Source organism: Pseudoliparis swirei, chromosome 13, assembly GCF_029220125.1.
Source record: "Pseudoliparis swirei isolate HS2019 ecotype Mariana Trench chromosome 13, NWPU_hadal_v1, whole genome shotgun sequence".
NCBI classification, from domain to species: domain Eukaryota; kingdom Metazoa; phylum Chordata; class Actinopteri; order Perciformes; family Liparidae; genus Pseudoliparis; species Pseudoliparis swirei.
Window position 1 is genome coordinate 15,665,987 of NC_079400.1, and position 24,942 is coordinate 15,690,928.

A 24,942-nucleotide genomic window follows, 5' to 3' on the forward strand; every position below is an offset into this window, starting at 1 on the left:
AAAGGCGATTGGAAAAAACACATAAAACACACACACAGCGTCGATGGCTTGTTAAACTCTCCGGCGGGCTTGTGCCCCGTCGTGTTCTGACGGCATAAATAGTTCGATACCTTAGCGCGGGCTACTCACCGCATGAACGCGTCCTTAGTCCCGTAACTCTGGCGGGCCTCTCAGTTTCGCCTTCCGTGGTTTCCAAATTGTAAGGTATTCTCAAAACTGGGGCACTACGCAGATGGTGGAGAAACAGGCTTCCGGACACGCATGGATTAAGTTATCAACATTTAATGGCAGAAAGTGAATCAAACATTCAACGCGCTCTATCCTCGTGTCCAGGCTGCAGGCTCCCGGCACCTTCCGGACGCACAACCTTCCCTTCGGGGCTTACCTGAGAAAAGAGAAAGATCCCTCTACAAACACGGAGTCTAATACTCTTCCTGTTTTCGGTCAAAACCGTCACTTCCGGTTCCAGTCGCTTTCACAATAAGATTCCGTCTTGTAAAGTCACCTTCACAATAAAAGTCTCTTGTAATTGTGAGTCACTTCACGGATTTCAACCGGCTTCGTCAATGTATTATACTAACATACAGTCACTCTCATGCAATATACATTAATTCTTGCCATTTACATTTGCATAGAGTAAACATTACCCCTATGCTTCATAATACATTAATAACAATATCAATATTCTCCTTAATATTGTCTATTATAATATCTTTCTATATGTATTAATTTAAACCATAAGACCTCTGCAGATGTTATCAAAATAAACTATTACAACTTAACAAAGGTCACCGTTGACTCTCACAGGAGCGTGTCTCCAGGTACAGGTCCAGCATCCTGTGATGCTTCTCTCGGCCAGATGAGGTCTTTCCTCAAAATGCCATAAATTAGAGCATGTTTTTATTCTCCTGTTCGGTTTTGGCAGAGGAGATCTTTTCAGCCACAGAGTGTGAAATAACGTGAAGTTCAGAGCATGTGAGGCTTAACAAGGCAGAGGCTCAATTAGTTTTAACAATGGTGTAAAATACTTCCCATCACCGCAGTAGGAAATTCTGTCATAAAGAGAGCAATTAAACAGCGTGATCTGCTAAACTATCTGCTCCCTGGTGAGATCTGAGCTCACTGGATCTTTTGTCATGGGAACAATATGCCACAGAGAGCTCCGCCCACACACACACCCCCCTCCCCACCCATCGCCTGTCGGGGGTCATGCCACTCAAACCCCTCTGCTATCATGAGTCACCGGCAACATTAGTGTGCAGCAGCCCACCTTCCCGTAATTACCACAAGGTCACAGAGGCTCCTCTTAAGGGAAACTTCAATACAGCAGAGTCAATATGGAGCCGCAGCATCCTATAATAATGAAGGCCAGCGCAGGGGGAAGCCAGGAGGAAGTCCAATTTGTTCTCCCGACGGCAGGCTTTGAAAAAGTGAAAGTTTCTGTCGGGCCCTTCTGTTGTTTGAGTCCAAACAAAGACGTAAACAATGTGTTTGAGGTGGAGTTTTACTCGAGGACAAGATCCACTCCTCCAGCGGTGAGCTGTGAGACAGACCTACTCTGAATCTGGAGGTTCTGCTGGGGTTTGGCCTGGTTCATAATGGAATACTTGATATTTTGTGCATTCATAGAATGTGTGTGTGTGTGTGTGTGTGTGTGTGCACGTGCGTGCCTCGAGCTAACCACTCGAAATCCAGACTGTTTGCTGTCCTGGCTCCTCAGTGGTGGAACGAGCTCCCCACTGACATCAGGACAGCAGAAAGTCTCTACATCTTCCGCCGGAGACTGAAAACACACCTTTTCCGACTATATCTGGATTAAAACACAGATTTGCACTTCAGTGGCACTTAAATAGCACTTACTTATGGTACTTTAGTAGTTCGACTATGTTGAGGAAATGTTACTTCCTGTATTCTTGTTGTTCTTAGTTTGTACTCTAGGTTGAAATGCACTTATTGTAAGTCGCTTTGGATAAAAGCGTCTGCTAAATGACATGTAATGTAATGTGTGTGTGTGCGCGCGTCAGCCATCAAAGCTGCTTCCCTTCTTGAGGGATCGACGGGCTCATCCCGTCCAGGGTGAGGTTTGATGTTGGCCACCAGAAGGCAGCGGGCTAATCCGGCCAAGAGCGCTCCCCTTCACGGTCCGGTAGCCAATGCCGAGCAGATAGATTCCTTGTGCCTTTGAGGCCTTCAGTATTCATGTTCCCGTATTGACCCACACCTTGAACATCTCCACCGCCCTGATTATGATGATGAGGCCAGAAAGGAACCACCACAGGTATACATCTGAGGAAGCCTCTGCCATGTGCACCCAGTCACGTTGAAGTTGTCGTGTGTTTCTGTGTTCCTGTGTTCATTAGTCCGACCTGACCATGCAGCAAAATGGTTTCAAGATCACGCTGAAGACGCTGGAGGACAACCTGCTCTCCCGCTTGTCCTCGGCTTCAGGAGACTTCCTGGGTGACACGGAGCTGGTGGAAAACCTGGAGACAACCAAACGCACAGCAGCTGAGATCCAAGAGAAGGTTCTGTTCTATCTCTACAGCAATACATAAGAACCGGTCAGAATCCTGTAGGGAGGAGCAACGATGTGCTGAAGAGGGATTTAGAAGTGCGCTCGGCGGCCCCTTGTTCACAGCTTTGTTTTACTGTAATTACAGTGCAGGTTTACTTGATTTTAAAATTGATCGAATTCCTGAACACACAACATATCAGTCGTGATCACTCAGATGTACATGCACAGCAGAGATGTGCTAACCAAGGCCGTGGTTTTAATGGCTGCGTTTGGCCACAATGTAAACTTTACTGCAGGCTTGGCCCAGGCCAACTAGATACTCCCATACTTGCAACAACATGCTAATAGCTTGCTAATACCCACAAGGCAACAGGCCATCGAGGCTCTCCCTGACCTCACATTAGGTTTAGGTTTATTTATTTGCACAATTCAAGCAATTCTATAAAAAAATAAACAAACAAGATATAAATTGATATCACTGTGCAGGAGTCAAAAAGCCAACTGGACTTATTTGAAGCCTCCACCTATATATATATATTAAAATATTTTGCAAAATTACAAACATAAAATGAAATATGCATGAAATAGACGACAAAGGAAAATGAAAGAAAAGAAAAATAATGAAATTGTGTTGAGTGTGTGCGATGTGTGTGCATGTGTGAAAGTAAGCATATTATGAGTGGTACTGCCCTTATTTACAATATTACTGTAGCTATTGTATTTTTCTCATTCATCATATTATTCATCATTATATCTTAAAGTTTTGATTGTTATTTTGACTCAGTAAAAGTGTTAGACATAGCTACTACTCATAAAGATATGATCTGAGAACAAGAGGCTGGTCTCCTGTCTTTACCCTGTAATTATATATTATGACATTTGTGTAAATGATTTGTAGGTTCCTCATGAACAATGTGAGAAAGTAGGTAGAAAGTAATGATTTTAGAAATGTAAATATATTCAGTGAGTAATTAGCAGAGTACTTCCTGATACTGGTCCTTCAGTCAGTGAGGGCTGAGCACTGCCTTTGCAGATGTTCATTCTGAAGACTGCATTGTCTGGTAAAATAAATAAAAAACCGAACATAATTGTGTTCCACGGTGTGAAAACATTTTCTCTGGAACCGTGAAATTGGAATAGCTCTCCCCTTCACTGAGTGTGTTTTATTGAATGGTGCACATTTTCATCTTCAGCTGATTGATGAACCCCGAGTGCATGCATATCGGTGCTTGTGTCTCTGAGCCTCATCCTGGTTGTGTGTGCTCCGTCTTTAATGTAGGTAAAAGAAGCCAAGGTGACAGAGGCCAAAATCAATGAGGCTCGGGAGCACTACAGAGCAGCAGCAGCACGGGCTTCCTTATTGTACTTCATAATGAACGACCTCAATAAAATCCACCCCATGTACCAGTTCTCTCTGAAGGTAGGCTGTCTATTGACGCGTTTCCTCCCCCACTGAGACCCCACATTACACTTACGTCTCCGGTCCTCCCCTCGTTCTTCCATTTGCTCACTGTGTTTTATGCTCTTTGCTCTGCTCTTATTGTGTTTGTGGCTCCCTAATGTGGTTATGTAGAGCGTAATGTCTTTCATATTGTCAGCCAGAGAGGAGGCTGCCTGAGATATGGTTCGCAATCACTCCTGGCTCTGCAGGTAGCTGCTCTGGCCCAAGATATTTCCCGGCTTAATCAAATGAAAACACATTCAGAATATATAAATATATATATATATATATAGATATATATATATACTGTTGACCTTGGGACTAAAATATAGCCCAATATCATATGGATTCTTCACACAGAGGAGACATGGTAACTGAACCTGTACTTGTATCTCTTTTCTAGTCTTCCAACCACTCAAAGTTCTTTAACACTACATGACATCATTCACCCATTCACACACTGATGGGAGGGGCTACGGTTTCACCTGCCTATCAGGAGTAACTAACATTCATACACCGTAGGCACAACTGGGGGTTAAGTGTCTTGACCAAGGACACATCTTCACGCGGAGCCGGGGATTGAACTGCCGATCGACCCTGATCATCACTGAACCACAGTTGCCCAAGAAGGAGATACATTATTGTTAGGATGCAGTTCCATTTTCAGTTTGCAGTTACATTGTATTTTTTCAATGTGTTTCTGCTTCTGTATAAGCCCATGATTGTCTGCAATAACCCTGTTTAAATGTAACAATCTCTGACCATAATAACACGTTCATTGAGACTTACTTTCCAGTGAAGGGGTTTCTATAAGTAGAATTGATTAGTACATCCTTTGCAATCTGATCTGCCAGTTATTGCTTGATCGCTCATAGATCGCTCATAGATCGCTCATAGATGGCTCATAGATCGCTCATAGGTCGCTCATTGATGGCTCATAGATGGCTCATAGATGGCTCATAGATGGCTCATAGATCGCTAATAGATCGCTCATAGATCACTCATAGATCGCTCATAGATGGCTCATAGATCGCTCATAGATGGCTCATAGATCGCTCATAGATCGCTAATAGATCGCTCATAGATCGCTCATAGATCGCTCATAATCGCTCATAGATGGCTCATAGATCGCTCATAGATCGCTCATAGATCGCTCATAGATGGCTCATAGATGGCTCATAGATGGCTCATAGATGGCTCATAGGTCGCTCATAGATCGCTCATAGATGGCTCATAGATCGCTCATAGATGGCTCATAGATCGCTCATAGATGGCTCATAGGTCGCTCATAGATCGCTCATAGATCGGCTCATGGGTCATTGATGGCTCATAGATGACTCATAGGTCGCTCATAGATGGCTCATAGGACGCTCATAGGTCGCTCATAGATCGCCTCATGGATGGCTCATAGATGGCCTCATAGATGGCTCATAGATGGGCTCATAGGTCGCTCATAGATGGCTCATAGATCGCTCATAGATGGCTCATAGATGGCTCATAGATGGCTCATATAGGCTCATAGGTCGCTCATAGATCGCTCATAGATGGCTCATAGATGGCTCATAGATGGCTCATAGATCGCTCATAGATCGCTCATAGATCGCTCATAGATGGCTCATAGATCGCTCATAGATCGCTCATAGATCGCTCATAGATCGCTCATAGATGGCTCATAGATCGCTCATAGATCGCTCATAGATCGCTCATAGATGGCTCATAGATCGCTCATAGATGGCTCATAGATGGCTCATAGATGGCTCATAGGTCGCTCATAGATCGCTCATAGATGGCTCATAGATCGCTCATAGATGGCTCATAGATCGCTCATAGATGGCTCATAGATGGCTCATAGGTCGCTCATAGATGGCTCATAGATCGCTCATAGGTCGCTCATTGATGGCTCATAGATGACTCATAGGTCGCTCATAGGTCGCTCATAGATCGCTCATAGATGGCTCATAGGTCGCTCATAGATGGCTCATAGGTCGCTCATAGGTCGCTCATAGATCGCTCATAGATGGCTCATAGGTCGCTCATAGATGGCTCATAGGTCGCTCATAGGTCGCTCATAGATTGCTCATAGATGGCTCATAGATGGCTCATAGATGGCTCATATAGGCTCATAGGTCGCTCATAGATTGCTCATAGATGGCTCATAGATGGCTCATAGATCGCTCATAGATGGCTCATTAATGGCTCATAGATGGCTCATAGATCGCTCATAGATTGCTCATAGGTCGCTCGTAGATCGCTCATAGATCGCTCATAGATGGCTCATAGGTCGCTCATAGATCGCTCATAGATGGCTCATATAGGCTCATAGGTCGCTCATAGATCGCTCATAGGTCGCTCATAGGTGGCTCATAGATCGCTCATAGATCGCTCATAGGTCGCTCATAGGTCGCTCATAGGTGGCTCATAGATTTCTCATAGATCGCTCATAGGTCGCTCATAGGTCGCTCATAGATCGCTCATAGGTCGCTCATTGATGGCTCATAGATTGCTCATAGGTCGCTCATAGGTGGCTCATAGATTGCTCATAGATCGCTCATAGGTCGCTCATAGGTCGCTCATAGATGGCTCATAGATCGCTCATAGATCGCTCATAGATCGCTCATAGGTCGCTCATAGATTGCTCATAGGTCGCTCATAGATCGCTCATAGGTCACTCATAGATCGCTCATAGGTCGCGCATAGGTCGCTCATAGATCGCTCATAGGTCGCTCATTGATGGCTCATAGATTGCTCATAGGTCGCTCATAGGTCGCTCATAGGTCGCTCATAGATCGCTCATAGGTCGCTCATAGGTCGCTCATAGGTCGCTCATAGATCGTTCACAGGTCCGTAGTAACATTGTTTCATTGGTACTTGTAACACGTTGATGTCATATACTGAGCCAGTGTTGAGTATATCCTACCACTCTTCTGGTCCCTAGGCGTTCAGTGTGGTCTTCCAGAAAGCGGTTCTGAAGGCTGAGCCGGACGAGGCTCTAAAGCAGCGGGTGTCCAACCTAATTGACAGCATCACTTCCTCGGTCTTCCAATACACCACCAGAGGCCTGTTTGAATGTGACAAGCTCACATACATCGCTCAGCTTGCCTTCCAGGTAGGGAGAACGTCTGGTTTCATCTTCTGCATGGTTTGTTTTGACAACCAGTTTGCCTTTGAATTAGTTGCTCCTGAGACCAGCCACCCTCTTTGGATCTAATGATGTGGAAAGGAAATGCTGTTTGTGCTGAAAATACAACCAATACAAGCCATTCCTGTTTGTTGTCTCTCCAGATCCTCCTGATGAATACAGAAATAAATCCTGCAGATCTAGACTTCCTAATGAGATACCCAGTCCAACCAGGTGTCATGTCCCCAGTGGACTTCTTGTCCAACCACTCCTGGGGAGGGATCAAGGTACAGAGAGAGGCAGAGATGAATGTGTTCTTCCCACTACTGAAATGCATTGACATGAAATTCAAACGGCTGACAGACAGTGTATATTTTGCAAGCTATTAAGGCTTAGTGTCAAACGTCCTTGTTAAATTTGATCATATTTACACTTTTTTCCCTTTACGTTTTAGATAATGTAATCCATCTAAAAGGACCTAAGCATCAATTGTGAAATTCAGAGCCAGCAACAACTTTTAAAACAATTTGGCCAATATTCATTACCAATGTTGCTGTTATTTATTCCCATTTTGTCCAATGGGAACAAAGACACCTTTTATTGTAATGAAAATAAGTGAACTGCATTCAGCATTTTGTCACACTCTTTGAATGAGCACTGTTGTGCTATGTATAATATATCTGCTGTATGGTGCTGAACAGCTGCACAGCTGGATGTCCCCACTGTAACATACTGGTGCTGCTTCTCTCCTTGTGGGCCTGACGGGCTTTTAGTGACACATTACACACACGGTTCATTCCCATCCAGACCGCAGTGATTGTTCTGAAGAAATCTTCTGAGTCCTTGTTGTTTTTTTGTTGAATATAATACCGTTGTTGTTGCTGATCTTTCAGTGCAATACTCCAACATAGCTGATTTCTTCTTTCACTTTCACTTTCATTCGTATGTGAACCAAACGTGTGCACGGAACCAGTCTCCTCTTGCGTCATGCCAAAGTTGTGTCCAGACAGTGGCTACTTCTCTGAATCAGCAACGGTTTACTGCTGCCTGTGATCGACCGTGAATACCCAACATTACAGCGACTAGCCTACTGCTATCCAGAAATGTGATGTTGTTTGTTGACAAATATCTGGCGAGAACCAAGTCCGGGCGATGAATCTTTGCAATCTTAAATTAGGTCAAAACAGCCGTATAATGGATAGTCTTGGTCCGGCTCAGCTCTCAATTTTACGTTCCAACTCTCACCAGAGTTTGTGACCAAAAGAACGAGGTTGTGGATACAAGCGGCCAGAATGAGTTTCCTGCGTAAGAGGGCTGGTCTTAGCCTTAGAGATAGGGTAAGGAGATGAGTTTCCTCTGTAGGGCTCAGCCTTAAAAATAGGGTGATGATATGAGTTTCCTCTGTGTGAGGTTAGGGCTCAGCCTTAGAGATAGGGTAAGGAGATGAGTTTCCTCCGTAGGGCTCAGCCTTAACGTGCGTTCACACCAAAAGCAATGAGATTATATACAGACGCGTGTGGCTTCGACACAATGTGGGCGACGCGTTTTCAGCGGCGCAATTTTCGCCCCTAGTTGAAATATTTCAATTTTAAGGCAGTAATCTTGCAACTCAGGCCAATCAACTCTTAAATTGCTCTGCGCGTCATCCCTGTCCCGCCGCTGTTGAATCAAAACAAGACGGACAATAATGTGATGAACACAATAACAGCGTTTAGATGTTCCGCTCTCGTAGCGCTGGAAGCAGAAGTCTTTCAGACATAACAGTAACTTCATCGGTGAAAGTGACCGAGCTGAGTGAGTCTACGGGTGACGTCATGAACCCAAACACGAGGGCGTTAGTGTGTGAGACGTCCACAACAAATATAAAGCAGTACTAGTGGTTAGTTATTCTGGTGGATGAAGGAGATGATAACGGTCTTTATGGAGACGAGACACGGAGATAAGCCCCGCCCCTCGCGGAGCGTCTCGACGCTTATGGCGTGAATACGGCAAATGGTCGAGCGAGTAAACTCACGAGTTTTGGGCGACGTGAAAAATCGCATGGCTTTTGGTGTGAACGCACCTTTAGAGATAGGGTAAGGAGATGAGCTTCCTCTTTAGGGCTCAGCCTTAGAGCTTAGAGATAGTGTAAGGCAGGGGTGCTCAATACGTCTACCAGTCGATCGCGATCTACCAGTCGATCGCGGCTTAGTATTGGTAGATCGCATGACATAAAAAAAAATTGGCCCGCCCCCTGTCATTTTCTCTATAGCACGTATTTGTTCTTTTATTAAACTAAGCAGCCGTCTGTTGTTGATCGTATCTACACAGCAGCATGTCATTTCTGTCTCTACGTGTCGCGTTAACACTTCTCGGCTCTCCGCTTCGCGCGCCGCAGTGCGCGCATCGGGATGGAGCAAAAGAAAAGTCACTTGCACCCCCCCCCCCCCCCCCGTAGGTAGATCATTATTTAGATCATTATATATTTATAAGTAGCTCGCGTGCTGAAAAAGTGTGAGCACCCCTGGTGTAAGGAGATGAGCTTCCTCTTTAGGGCTCAGCCTTACTGATTCAATTCAGTTTATTTTATAAATAAAAAATAAATATACACTTTTATTAATCCCCAAGGGGAAATTAGTTCTCTGCATTTAACCCATCCTTAGTTATTAAGGAGCAGTGGGCTGCAGTGATGCGCCCGGGAAGCAACTGGGGGTTCAGTGCCTTGCTCAAGGACACTTCGACTTGCAACTAATGGGGAGAGCGGGGATCGAACCCACAGCCTTGTGGTTGCAGGACGGCCCTCTTACCTCACTGAGCTACAGCCGCCCCATATATAGACGAATATTACAAATTTGCCTCCGATGGCCTTACAATCCGTACACATATGACATCCCTGGCAGCGTAGTGTCGATGGACAGTTTCGCTAGATTCTGGAAAAAACTGTTTGTTCCAGAGAGAATGTTTGGGGTGTATTTGTCGTCAGAAGAGGTTTTTGTAGTGTCAAGCCCAATCCTGGCAGGTAGAATGAGATAGAAGCTTCTGATGAGGACACTGAGACATTGAATTGTTCCACTCAGAGAACTGGGGTTACACAAGTAACCTCCAATCTCCACTGTGACAGAATGTGAGTCCCTGAGCTCGGCTTTGTTCCGTGACCTCATGCATTTTAACGTTGAAGAACTCTGAATAACAGTTTTTCATCTGAAAGAACAGCCGTCTGGCCGTGCAGCCCTGTGGACAGCGAGCAGCAGAGGTTCCCTCTCTTGTCAGATCAGTTTAGTAGATAACTAAACCCCAGCGGCAGTGTGGTTTTTCAGCCGCTCATGAATTGTTCAATCTGTACCGCCTAGAATATTAACTTAACCTAAAGGCCTCTGAGGGTTTGGAGACAGCGTTCTTCCACTGCACTCAACCCACTGTGGATGTTTAAGACTCTGCTAATGAAATTCTGTCACCTGATTTTCTTCACAATTGCAATTGGAATCATAATCAGTTGGAAAGCTGTGACGGAACGATCCTGGATGTCTGGCTCTCTTGACGATATTAGCAGAGCATGAATCCCAGGAGACCCAGTGTGTTCTCCCCTCTGTGGGGCTCAGAGGTAGCCAACGTCCTGTGCTAATTACACAGAGAGAGTTGAAGTGATGGACTGTGTGCTGAGACACTTCGTCTCACTCTACCTCACCACCTCATGTCCAATGAGCATTTGTAGAAAAGCAGATTTCATGGATTCCAGGACTTGTTGTTCTCTGTTTGTCTGCTGTTGGAGGGTTTCAGGACCCTGCTCCCAGTATACAGTACAGGTAGACAGCGTGTGTGTGTGGGGTGGGGTGGGGGGGGGGGGGGGGTCAGGAGGCTGCGCTGCATGACTCTTTTATTCTCCCCAGATGAGATAAGGTGTCTGTCAGCTGTGCATCACAATGAAGCCCCTACTGGTTTTGCAACAGATGCATATTCAGCCCCCCCTCCTCGTCCCGTTATGAAAGGGATCTTGTTTACTCAGAATTTCTGTTTGAATAAATATGATATACACTACCGTTCAAAAGTTTGGGATCACCCAGACAATTTCGTGTTTTCCATGAAAACTCACACTTTTATTTATCAAATGAGTTGCAAAATGTATAGAAAATATAGTCAAGACATTGACAAGGTTAGAAATAATGATTTGTATTTGAAGTATTCATTTTTTTCTTCAAACTTTGCTTTCGTCAAAGAATGCTCCTTTTGCAGCAATTACAGCATTGCAGACCTTTGGCATTCTAGCTGTTAATTTGTTGAGGTAATCTGTTGAAATGTCACCCCACGCTTCCTGAAGCACCTGCCACAAGTTGGATTGGCTTGATGGCCACTTCTTGCGGACCATACGGTCAAGCTGCTCCCACAACAGCTCAATGGTTGAGATCTGGTGACTGTGCTGGCCACTCCATTACAGACAGCATACCAGCTGCCTGCTTCTTCCCTAAATAGTTCTTGCACAATGTGGAGGTGTGCTTTGGGTCATTGTCCTGTTGGAGGAGGAAATTGGCTCCAATCAAGCGCTGCCCACAGGGTATGGCATGGCGTTGCAAAATGGAGTGATAGCCTTCCTTATTTAAAATCCCTTTTACCTGGTACAAATCTCCCACTTTACCAGCACCAAAGCAGCCCCAGACCATCACATTACCTCCACCATGCTTGACAAATGGTGTCAGGCACTCTTCCAGCATCTTTTCACCTGTTCTGCGTCTCACAAATGTTCTTCTGTGTGATCCAAACACCTCAAACTTGGATTCATCTGTCCATAACACCTTTTTCCAATCTTCCTCTGTCCAATGCCTCTGTTCTTTTGCCCATACCAATCTTTTCTTTTTATTGGCCAGTCTCAGATATGGCTTTTTCTTTGCCACTCTGCCTAGAAGGCCAGCATCCCGAGTCGCCTCTTCACTGTCGACGTTGACACTGGCGTTTTGGGTACCATTTAAAGAAGCTGCCAGTTGAGGACCTGTGAGGCGTCTATTTCTCAAACTAGAGACTCTAATGTACTTGTCTTCTTGCTGAGTTGTGCACCGGGGCCTCCCACTTCTCTTTCTGCTCTGGTTAGAGCCCGTTTGTTCTGTTCTCTGAAGGGAGTAGTACACACCGCTGTAGGAAATTTTCAGTTTCTTTGCAATTTCTCGCATGGAATAGCCTTCATTTCTAAGAACAAGAATAGACTGGCGCGTTTCACATGAAACTTCTTTTTTTCTGGCCATTTTGAGAGTCTTATCGAACCCACAAATGTGATGCTCCAGATAATCAACTAGCTCAAAGGAAGGCCAGTTTTATAGCTTCTCTCATCAGCAAAACAGTTTTCAGCTGTGCTAACATAATTGCACAAGGGTTTTCAAGGGTTTTCTAATCATCCATTAGTCTTCTAAGGCGATTAGCAAACACAATGTACCATTAGAACACAGGAGTGATAGTTGCTGGAAATGGGCCTCTATACACCTATGGAGATATTTCATTAGAAACCAGACGTTTCCACCTAGAATAGTCATTTACCACATTAACAATGTATAGAGTGTATTTCTGATTGATTTAATGTTATCTTCATTGAAAAAAACAATGCTTTTCTTTGAAAAATAAGGACATTTCTAAGTGATCCCAAACTTTTGAACGGGAGTGTATATTGTGTAACTCCTGTGTCTTTTTTTCGACAAAGTTTGTCATCTTGCATCTTGTCATGAAAGGTTTCTGAAGTTGTCAAACTGTTAAATGCTCTTTCCCCAAACACCAGTCCCTGTGCTCCATGGAAGAGTTCAGGAACCTGGACCGAGACATCGAGGGCTCAGCCAAACGCTGGAAGAAGTTTGTTGAGTCTGAATGTCCAGAAAAAGAGACATTTCCCCAGGAATGGAAGAACAAAAGCTCTCTTCAGAGGCTGTGCATGATGCGGGCCCTGAGGCCGGACCGCATGACGTACGCTGTCAGGTGAGGGGCGGAGTCAGAGCTCTGTGATTTGTGGAAGGCCCTGTGCGGCTTGGTGAAAGGGTAAAGGTCAAACATCTCAACCTGTGGCTTATCGTGTGTGTGTGTGTGTGTCAGTTTGTAGAGAAAAATGATGCAACTCTAAAAATCCTAATCATAGCCCTCAACCTGCTGTCCAGGGACGTCATCATTCCAAATGCAGACCCATTTTCACCTGGAATTAACATGCAATCTCTACTTTGATATCTTATTTGAATAATAAACCAAAAAGAGGGCGCTGGGAGCAACATATGTATTTTACTTCATAATTTTAACTGTTTGAGAACTAATATTAAAGCTACAAATCAAAATGTTAATGGAATAGCTGACAAAAGGACTATGTGTAATAGAACCCTCAAGGGAGTAGTCGCCACACTCTACATCTTTCTCAGCTCTTCAGAGCATTTTGGAATCTTTGTTTTGTTTTATGACCTCCTGCACCGTGTTGGTCCACTCTCATGAGCCCCGTGCAGACCCAGGACAGGAAGCTGTTCTCCTAAAACGCTTTGCTGAGCCCTCAGAGCCCAGCCGGTGAACATAGTGCACTGAAATGAACTGCTTTATACTACCGCATGTACAGGCGGCTGCAGCTGCCCTCTATGTAACAGGCCTATATATATATATATTAGTGGTGTGACTCATGCCTGGTTAAAGATAGTTATGAATATAGTTTTTATTGACAACAGTTAGAGCTGGCAACATCATGAAAGCATCTAAAATCAAGTTTAAAACATGTAATTTTGATTCATCCATCAAAATATCCTTGATGCTAACTGTGTATTGCTGTACCATAGAACATACAGTCAGGACCATACATATTTGGACAATGACACAATTTTCATTCTTTTGGCTCTGTACACCACCACAATGGATTTTGAATGAAACAATCACGATGTTCTTTAAGAGCAGAATTTCAGCTTTAATTTGAGGGTCTTTACATCCACATCAGGTGAACGGTGTAGGAATTACAACACATTTTATATGTGGGCCCTCCTTTTTGAGGGATCAAAAGTAATTGGACAAACTAACATAATCATCAATGTAATTGTCAATTTTAATACTTGGTTGCAAATCCTTTGCAGTCAATGACAACCTGAAGTCTGGAACCAGAGACATCACTAGACGCTGGGTTTCATCCCTGGTGATGCTCTGTCAGGCCTCTACGGCAAAGAAGTGTAATGTTCTGCGATGGCCAAGTCAATCACATGACCTGAATCCAATGGAGCTGCATTTCACCTGCTGAAGACCAAACTGAAGGGGAAATGCCCGAAGAAGCAGCAGGAAGTTAAGACAGTGGCAGTAGAGGCCTGGCAGAGCATCACCAGGGATGAAACCCAGCGTCTGGTGATGTCTCTTGGTTCCAGACTTCAGGTTGTCATTGACTGCAAAGGATTTGCAACCAAGTATTAAAATTGACAATTACATTGATGATTATGTGAAGTCAAAAGGACTCCGGGGAGAAAGCAGAGTTGGTAATGTGTGATGGAGAGATGAAAATTCATCCCTAAGGAGAGAAAAAAGAGGAGATAGGTGCTCAGTGCATCCTAAAACGTCCCCCGGCAGCTATAAGCCTATAGCAGCATATCAAGGACTAACTATAACTATAAGTTCTGTCAAAGAGGAAAGTCTGAAGTCTACTCTTAAATGAGGTGACTGTGTCTGCCTCCCGGACTGAAATTGGAAGCTGGTTCCATAAAAGAGGAGCTTGATAACTAAAGGCTCTGGCTCCCATTCTACTTTTTAAGACTCTAGGAACTACAAGTAGTCCCGCATTTAGTGAGCGCAGCTCTCTAGTGGGGCAATATGGTACTACAAGCTCCTTAAGATATGATGGAGCATCACCAATCAAGGCTTTGTAGGTTAAGAGAAGAATTTTAAAAGTGATTCTTGATTTTACGGGGAGCCAGTGCAGAGCAGCTAGTGCAGGAGTAATGTGATCTCTTTTCTTAGTTTTAGTGAGAACACGTGCTGCAGCATTCTGGATCAACTGGAGGGACCTAAGAGACTTATTAGAGCAGCCTGATAATAAGGAGTTGCAGTAATCCAGTCTCGAAGTAACGAACGCGTGAACCAATTTTTCTGCATCTTTTTGAGACAAAATGTGCCTGATTTTTGAAATATTACGTAGATGAAAGAATGCCGTCCTTGATATTTGCTTTACGTGGGAGTTAAAGGACAAGTCCCGCTCAAAGATAACGCCAAGATTCTTTACAGTGGTGTTGGATGCTAGAGCAATGCCATCTACAGAAACCACATCACCAGATAATTGATCTCTGAGGTGCTCAGGGCCGATTAAAATTACTTCGGTTTTGTCTGAGATTAACATCAAGAAGTTGCAGGTCATCCATGTTTTTATGTCTTTAAGACATGCTTGAATTTTACCGAGTTGGTTGGTCTCCTCTGGTTTTATCGATAGATATAGTTGAGTATCATTTGCATAACAATGAAAGTTTATGGAGTGTTTCCTAATAATATTGCCCAAAGGAAGCATGAATAAGGTAAATAAAATTGGTCCAAGCACAGAACCTTGTGGAACTCCGTGATTAACGTTGGTGGTTATCGAGGCGTCATCGTTTACAAATACAAACTGAGATCGATCTGATAAATAGGATTTAAACCAACTTAGTGCGGTGCCTGAAATGCCAATCGACTGCTCCAGTCTCTGTAATAGGATGTCATGGTCAATGGTGTCGAATGCAGCACTAAGGTCGAACAAGACCAGTTCAGAGATGAGTCCTTTATCTGCTGCCATTAAGTAAGAGAGCCATGCTGTTTTAAAGGCTGAAGGATTTACTCTGGAGAGGTTGAAACGACCCTCTGACATCACAGTCGTGACGAGAGTTCATCTGCAGTTATATAAGCAGCTGTCTGTCTAATGCACTCCAGAAGAATCCTACTCTTTAACTCATTCTGCTTGTCAGTCAAAGATAATAAAATATGTGTGGAGGAGAACTGAGTCATATTCTCCCTGCAGAGACTTTGTAGAGGAGAAACTGGGAAGCAAGTACGTGATTGGCAGAGCACTGGACTTCGCGGCCTCCTTTGAAGAGTCGGGTCCAGCCACACCCATGTGCTTCATTCTCTCCCCAGGAGTTGACCCTTTGAAGGATGTGGAGAAACACGGTAATGCTCTCTGTTGTTTTATGTTTAATAAGCCGTCAAATTCAGCCTCAGAGTGTTCAGAACTTTTATCACAGCATACATATTGCCAATGTATCTGTGCAGGTTTTTCGTGAAATAGCCTATTGAAGTCCAAAGAAGGCATGGCTGCATGCATGAGTTACACTGTGAGACCCACTGCAGTCGAGCCACACTCTGCTGTGTCTCTGCTGTGATATCAGCCATCACTGCCAATGCACAACGGGCTCTGGGTAGATTGAAGGAATTATACTAAAGGTCACTAATATATGAGACAACACCACTGGTGTATTCGGGCCAGCAGAAAGTACATGTCAATGGGTTTAGAGTTACTTTACAACCCTGTATGAGTAATGTAAAGACATCAGGACATGCTGTTTTGATTTTTAACCACAATTATGCCAAAAGACTCATATTTTTTACTGACCTGGAATGCATCATTACTGCTGGACACTGAATCTGCTGCCAGATAATTCAGTCTGAGGGTATTTTGAAGTCAGACGTATTAAATATTCAGATTTCAGGGATTGTATCAGTTTACTGGAACAAAGAGATTTTCAACAGTGTTACTACTACCAGCGAGTCCCCATATATTTTCACATTTCAGTATTTTTGCATTTGTTATTAATTCACGGTTTTAGTCTGGGTGGACTTTCTTGGATTTCTGTTCCTGCTTAATATACCCTCTTAACCCAATGAATCCGTACCACATATTCATATCAGCATGACAAATGTCAAATGCAGTCATTCCAAATTCGAGATGCCGCAAGATTACAAAGACTTGGATCTCAGCAGCAGCAGGTGGGCCATGAGCCACAGCCAGACCTTCAGCCCCAGGGAAACCCACCATCCTCTCCTAATGCGATAAGAGGAAGCAGTCCTACTGGAACTGCCTGTAGGGGCTGTGATTATGGATTATCAACACTCTCACTTTGAGCAGTCAATCACTTCAAAGCTAAAAGTAACCAATCGGTGCAGATGTAGAGGGAGCACATCATACACTGAACCACAATGAGGTGCTTTTTCATTATCGCTGTGACTATTGGCTTCCTCATTGGTATTCTCATTAGATAGAGGGTGTGATGTAGTATGTCTGCAGGGGACCAACGCTCCCTAATGGGTTGGAGTTTTAATGAAACTGTTCAAAGAATTGTAATGTTTGACTTAAGTCATCTGCTGATTATGATGATAAGCGCAGACTGTGACTTTTGGGGAAATGTTGTCTGACTGAGAATTAGATGAGAAGGTCATTATCTCTGCGTGTTCAGTACAGCTGTAGCAGGTCAGAATGTCACGAGATCCCGTGAGGGTCCAGCTGCCGTGCACTTTAACTCTCACGATACCTTGCCCATGAGAATCATGATACAGAGATACTCGATAGCAAGACAACTATCCACAGTACATTATCTTTAAAAGGACAACATACCAATGCAAAAAGCAGGAATTAGGTATTTATTCCCTGCACTGTGATTTCACAGGAATTGACAACTGAGATGAAACTTTATACAACAAAGTGCCTCTTCAACACATTGTGATGGTAGCCTGCCAATGTGCCATCGCTCTCATGTCAGATCACCAAAGCTGGCCTTCTGGGGTTCAAATGGGTTCAGAAAGGTTCTGCTATGCCTCCTAGACTCCTCATCTTCTCCACTGACGTCTCCTCCATACGCTGTTCATGTGCCAGGCTGACTCTCAGGTCTGGGTTAGTGTGGTTGGAGTAGCCACATGACCTCCATGCTAAAGATGCTAGCATAGCTAACTGCTTTCTTGTCCTCCGTCCCAACACGGCTGTTAGGGCCACCTACGTGTTCTATTAAAGTAATGATATTTGGAGCCAGTGTATCAATAACGGATTCCAAGTATTACAAATATATTCCTGTCTCAATATTTTGTGCGACCCTTATATCATATAGCATGTGAGTGCTGCTAACAAACTAATTACAGTGATCTTCTCATCTAAAATAAGCATGTTTTTTCAGACAACAATTTTAATTATAGTTATAATAATGTGTCTGAAGTATTTTTTGTTTGAAATGTTACTTTTATGTTTTCTTTCAGGGAAGAGACTGGGTTTCACATTTGACAACAAGAACCTCCACAATGTTTCTTTGGGTCAGGGTCAGGAGGTCATCGCTGAACAAGCTCTCGATTTGGCAGCGAGAAATGGCCACTGGGTGATATTACAGGTACAGTACAACCATAAACATACACCGTACAACACTGTCAACAATAGCTCACATGAAGCATATTGCACAATACACATGGCTGTGTATTTCACTCTCATCACTGAGAATACTCATATTGAGTAGATCCAATTATCGTGAACACCAACATGAATGTGTGATGTGTCTGATTGTTCACCGCTCCATTGGCCATGCACCTCGGACCAAAGGAGCAATAATGATGGTCATACAGACACTGACAAAAAGCATTGATCTAAAACACAATTATCAGAATGAATACAGGGTTCAGTTAGTGTCGAGTGGTTTAGGAGGTATTTGTTGTTATCACATTGTTTTTCATGGCACACTCCGTGGGATGATTACTTTCCTCCCAGGTTTGTCGGCATGAAAAAATCTGGAGGGCCAGGCCAGCGTTTGCATTTTAAGTGGAAACCTCGGTGTAATTTTAATGGAAGGTATCGATAGACATGAACCGCAGACGGGGCGCTGCGGGACAGCCTTTTCATTTAACTCACACAGCTGGTAGAACCAACCCTTACCCCCCCCCCCCCCCCCACACACACAAAAAGGTCTCTGCTCCAGAACCAGGATACCAAAGACAAGCAGTTGTTTAATTACCTTTGCTTAAGAATCTCAATCGATAGGCTTAAAAAGGCCTCGTCCCCCTGGCAACCGACCTCCCACTCGCTTCATCATCAGCTGTCTGTTTGTCCACCCCCGTGCTCCTGGCCAGGTAGGGGGAGGGGCACGGGGGGGGGGGGTCATATTCATCTCCTATAATGCTCTATCTCCATTCGTCTGTTCTTCCTCTTCCCGCCTTCTCACTCCGACACACACGACTCACGTCTTCAGACCACATCGTCGTATCCTCCCACCTTTCTCGCTAAGCTGCTATCCCCCCTCCTCACCTTCTGGTTGCAGCTATCCACCTCCCAATCCCCCTCCCAGTCCACCTTTACTCTGCGCTGCCATCAGCACAGGGCTGATGGGTAATTACACTGCAGAACAGTAGCTCCTGCTCAGATGGGCCTCGGAGACAGACATGCAGAAACTTTGAAAGCAGCAAACAGGGAGGGAGAGTGGGGGAGGAGAGGCAATCAATCGGGCAGATTGGAGTTGAATATCCCACATGGGCCAGGGAGTGGGAATGGAGTGGCTTAGACTCAGCAGCCTCTCTGCACATTCACTGCTAAAGCCTCCCCATCAGAGAGCAGAGAGACAATGTCACGGCAATGTGACTTTACATCGGGAACGGGGAGCGTCGTGGTTCTGTGGCAGGCGCTGTAACCTTCGCCTGCCCAGGAGCTCCTTTTCCTCTGTTGTTGTGTATGACAGCCAGTATCTGTTAGTTTATATTCTTGTTCCCAGAAGTGGGTTTCTAGAACCTCCTTCCCGGTGACACCATGCTGCTCGTGAAAGATATCGAGCTCTGATTGGTCACCTCTCTCGGCTGAGTCATGGTGATTCCTCTCCGGTTGCCTGATGCTGTGACTGTCCAGACAAAAGAATAGTGTAGTCTGAACCGGTCTGAAGGAAGAACCCGTCAGCTTAGCTATTCTTTTTACATCGAGGCAACCTTGGATCAGGAATAGATTAAATCAGAGAATTGGTGGTCCGATCCCCGGCTCCGCTAGTCCATGTCGATGTGTATGAATGGGTGGGACTCTGAATGAGTTCAGTCCTGATGGGCAGGTAGCTCCTCCCATCAGGGTGTGAATGGGTGTGAATGGGCAAATGATGACATGTGTTAAAGTGCTTTGAGTGGTCGGAAGTCCATTTACTTACTGATGATCCTTTCTTATACTATGGGGATACTATGGGTTAGGATTAAATGGAACAATGTCAATTGTCCCTTAAGACCCACTAGGGGACACCGGGCCAGCTTTGAATGTTGAGTTTACAAACCCAAATGAAAACCATCTCATTCTGCCTGAAATGAGCTCAGAGAGAATGAGTCAATACTATTAAGCAACATGTGATATTATTTGTAATGGAGTTGATATGGGAGAAGCTGCTGACTACAGCATTACTGTTCTACTTTTCTACTAGTTTTTTTCCAACTGTTCATCAACACAAGTCAGAGACAAGTCGGTACTGTAAAAGATCTCCGGACCTTTCTGAAAGAGGTCCGCCTGGAGTCTGAGGGTCCGGCTGAAGTCTGAGGGTCCGGCTGAAGTCTGAGGGTCCGGCTGAAGTCTGAGGGTCCGGCTGAAGTCTAAGGGTCCGGCTGGAGTCTAAGGGTCCGGCTGGAGTCTGAGGGTCCGGCTGAAGTTCATGGGTCCGGCTGAAGTCCGAGGGTCCGGCTGGAGTCTGAGGGTCCGGCTGAAGTTCATGGGTCCGGCTGGAGTCTGAGGGTCCGGCTGGAGTCTGAGGGTCCGGCTGGAGTCCGAGGGTCCGGCTAGCGTCCGAGGGTCTGGCTGGGATCATGCAGGCTAGCTCAGGCAGGAAAAGGATGGTGGCAGAGAGTGAGTGGAAATGGTCCAGAAGATGTGCTGCAGGGCAATGAAGGGAACGGCTTCCAATAACGGGATGGTTGAGCCAGAGCAACCAGAGAGTGAATATGAGAGGCTGGGAGCTGTGACACAGAGCTGCAGCACCAACAGCCACAGAATGGGGGAAAGAGCCTCCACTCCACCAGGTCCCCTTTGGTTGTGAGCATCATGTAGCATTATTTTAAGGTCACTGATGGGACGTCGTCTCTGCTCACATCACCACCAGCCGTCTGCTCTGAGTGCACCCCCCTCTGTTTATTTGAACCGGCAGGCTAATAAGAAGCACACGGCTAACGGCAGGTTCGGTGCAGCCGTGTGCATCACTTTAAAGGGTCCCCTGGAAACAGTTTCTGTGGCAGTGTGAAGCCTGTTTCTAAATGCTGTGCATGTGTCGTCCATGGGTGAAGATGTTTTCTTCATGCGGTTCCCTAATGTGCAGTGTGTTTAGCTCTGATGGGATGCTGTATTTTCAGCCATTACATGATGAATGAAAGAGTTGTTCCTGAACTGATGTGAGGGCCCTCGGACAGGCCTCTGCTGTTCATGTCGCGAAGCCCTCTGAGACACATTTGTGATTGCGGGCTCTACAAATGAATTGACAGATCACTACAGCAACACTCTTAGGAATGTGTTATGACTGCTATGAAGTGAGATTGAACCGGAGCCTTCACACTCAAACTGTGTCCTGAATATTTGAACATTTTAAAATCTGGATTGTGTCTCGCTGTCAGAGGCGTCCGTTTGTCCCTCAGCGCTGCTCGCTGTGTTCCTGCGTCTGACGGCTCCTCACAGCTGGAGGCTCCTTGACGGATGTCCTTCTGCTTGGGAGAAAAGAAAATATCTTGTGTGTGCACCTGCATGTGTGTGTGTCTATGTGTGTGTCTGTGTGCGTGTCTGTGTGTGTGTGTGCGTGCGTGCGTGACATCCAGTTCCATGTGCCGTTGTGTGTCCCTCCGGTTGTTTGTGATAGCGATGCATTAAAGACCTTGCCAGTGGTGTCTTCTAATGGGTTTCAGCTTCAACTTGTATATGATTATGTAAATAGGTGACTCTGTGATGCAGCATCAGTGCCGTCGTCACAGGGGCTGGAAGGCCCTTGTCAAGAAGACATTGAGGGAACAAAAACATTTTGCACTTGAAAGTTAATTAAAAAGCCATAAAGTAGTGTCTGCTGCTCTATCTTGTTTGTTGCATCTGTGGGGCTGCTGGTCTCTCTCTCTCTCTCCCTCTCTCTCCTCCACCCCCCCCCCCCCTTCTCCCCTTGCAGCCACAGGATGAATGGTTTCATTACAGTGACAAGTTCTGAGGCAGTCTGTGACTCTCTGTTGGCTCTCTTTATTGCCAAACTCTTTACATGCACAGAGGAGGGCTTGTACTGGCTTAATGAAAAAGTGCTTGAATTTAGACTTTTAATTTATAAACCATCCATTATTCTCATGAGGCATTAGGATGCAAACTAACTTATCCCCTTCTCAGCTTCCAGCTCCTACCGGACTTCTCTCATGGAGTGTACAACTTTTCTCTCCTCTTTTTCTTTTTCTTTCAACGACTCTCCCAACAATGTACGTTCCTCCCCCTGACGTGTCCCGTTAATGACTGAAATTATTAGTGCTGCAATTAGATTTAAGGAATGGGCAGTGTGAGATGTGTGTGTGTGTGTGGGGGGGGGGCTCTGTTGGCTGACTTCTTATCATTCACAGGAGATCCTGTAAGTGTCGGGACAGTTGAGATGGAACATTGAGCTCCTCCATGATGCATGTGTGATAGTACAAGTGCAGAGCGGCTGCAGTTAGAAGCTAAACCCTAGAAATGGGTTTCTGGTGCTATGTAGCATTTCATTTGGTGGCACATCAAAGTCAAAGTGAAGAGAGGAGAATGTGCCACATTTTAATTGCTCCTTTTTGCTAGTTGTCAAACAAACATAAATGATATGAGCGATTCCAGCATCGAGCAGCGCAATGAGCTGGTATGTGTTCTCCATTGAAACCCAGAGCGTCTCAGATATCCAACAGAAACATTATCTGTGTGTAGATTAGGCTCTTGAGCCTCTCAGAGGAGAATTCATGTTGCCTAACAACTAGCCTGGCGCCCACCGATAACACACTCTCCTCCTTTTTAACCCTTTATTTGCTGATCCTGTTTCCTGTAGAACATCCACTTGGTGGCTCGCTGGCTGGGTTCTCTGGAGAAGCTTCTGGAACAGCACGCAGAGGGAAGCCACGAAAACTTCAGGGTGTTTGTAAGTGCAGAGCCCTCCTCCACCCCCGAGGGCCACATCATCCCGCAGGGCATCCTGGAGAACTCCATCAAGATCACCAATGAACCACCGACTGGCATGCACGCCAACCTGCACAAGGCCCTCGACAACTTCACCCAGGTACCACACCGAGGCTGGATCTGATGAGGAATAACTAGAGCCATTTAGCCACTGCCAAAACACTATCTATTCATTCAGCTTTAAACCAGCCTCAACTCAGACAGATACAACGTTCACGTGCTGCCGACCAGTCATTTCATTACATTCCAATTCTGAATGACATGAACTATGTGTTTCAATAGCTGAAAGGGCCTTTTAGATTGTAACGGTCCATTCAAATCATATCATTACTTCCTTAACATGAGTATTTCCTTTAGAAATCTTTTCAGTCTTCATCATAATTATCATATAATAGATAATCAGTTTGATTTGGTAGACCTCTGTGGAGGGTTAGTGTGTATGTGTGTGTATATATTAGTGCTGTGAAAAATAACGCGTTAACTCAGTTAATTCAATTACAGGTTTAACTAGTTATTTTTTTTAAACGCATTTAACGCATGCGCAGAATGAGCTTCCAATCCGTCTGTTGTTGGTCGTCGGGACAAAAAAAAAGTCACTTGCAAAATGAGCTTCCAATACACCACTTCAATCTGAACTATGTCCGCTCTCATGCAGACGGTCGTGCTGTTCATCGGTAATGATCCTTCCGACTTTTACTTCCTGTAGATCAGGGGTCTCAACACGTCGATCGCGACCTGCCAGTCGATCGCGGCGTAGTGTTGGTAGATCGCATGACATTAAAAAGATTGGCCCGCCCCCTGACATGTTCTCTAGAGCACGTCTTTGTTCTTTTATTAAACTAAACGTCTGTTGTTGATCGTATCTCCACAGCAGCATGTCATCTCTGTCTCTTCGCGTTGCGTTAACACTTATCGATCTCCGTCTCGCGCGCCACAGAGCTCCGTGCGCGCGCATCGGGACCGAGCAAAAAAAAAAGTCACTTGTCAATCTGTCCACCTGTCCGTGTCCGGACCGGTGAGGTTTCAGCTTTGCAACGGTGTCCCCGCCGTCCCTTTCATCACGGCCCAGTTCATGAAGAAAACCCACACAGTCAGTTTGCCTCAGCAGCTGCTAAAGGAAGACTAGAGGCCTTTAGATTGTATCACGGTGGAGTTAATGGTTGACAAACAAGAGAAAAATGTTCTGTTTAACCCTCCTGTTACCTTTACATTTACTAACATATTTTACCCTCGGGGTCAATTTGACCCCAGCAATTAAAACCTCCAGAAAATTATTAGAATTAATATTGCTTCCCAAGTTTAAGTGTGAGGTACTTTATGTTTGTTTGTTGACTACCTAAATAGCCCTTTAAATAAATAAAAAAGTTGATATTTCTTATATGTTTGACACAGTGAAAAACAGCCTGGGGTCAAATTGACCCCAAAGAACACCGACATTAAACATTGAATGGGGTCAAATTGACCCGAAAGGTAACAGGAGGGTTAAACATTCTGTTTAGGATGAAGATGTATTAATGTTCCATATGGAAGAAAACTGCTAAATAACTGCTGAGTTGCAGCACCATTGTATAGAAGAATGTATGAATGTATATATCCGTCTTTTGTCATAAATCTCTATGTTCTCACAAAATATACCGAGAATATCGGTAATATGTGATTAATCATGATTAATCCACAAAAACCTGTGATTAACCCGATTAAAAATTGTGATCGTTTCACAGCCCTAGTATATATATATATATATATATATATATATATACATATAGCGGCGAGGGAACAGCCCAGCGCCGAATCCCCGTCCGACGGGTGGATTG

General features: G+C 44.8%; 1 protein-coding gene across 4 annotated transcripts in view; it reads left to right on the plus strand.

Annotated features, from left to right (window-relative positions):
- The window catches only part of dnah9 (dynein, axonemal, heavy chain 9), a 155,320-nt gene that overhangs the window by 113,290 nt on the left and 17,088 nt on the right, over positions 1–24,942 (plus strand). For all 4 annotated transcript variants that reach the window (XM_056429060.1, XM_056429057.1, XM_056429058.1 and 1 more), the window contains 8 exons: positions 2,361–2,525; positions 3,795–3,935; positions 6,892–7,062; positions 7,239–7,361; positions 12,809–13,002; positions 16,013–16,161; positions 18,235–18,362; positions 23,001–23,228. In XM_056429060.1, coding sequence (XP_056285035.1) covers positions 2,361–2,525; positions 3,795–3,935; positions 6,892–7,062; positions 7,239–7,361; positions 12,809–13,002; positions 16,013–16,161; positions 18,235–18,362; positions 23,001–23,228 — 1,299 coding nt within the window. The remainder of the gene's footprint in view (positions 1–2,360; positions 2,526–3,794; positions 3,936–6,891; positions 7,063–7,238; positions 7,362–12,808; positions 13,003–16,012; positions 16,162–18,234; positions 18,363–23,000; positions 23,229–24,942) is intronic.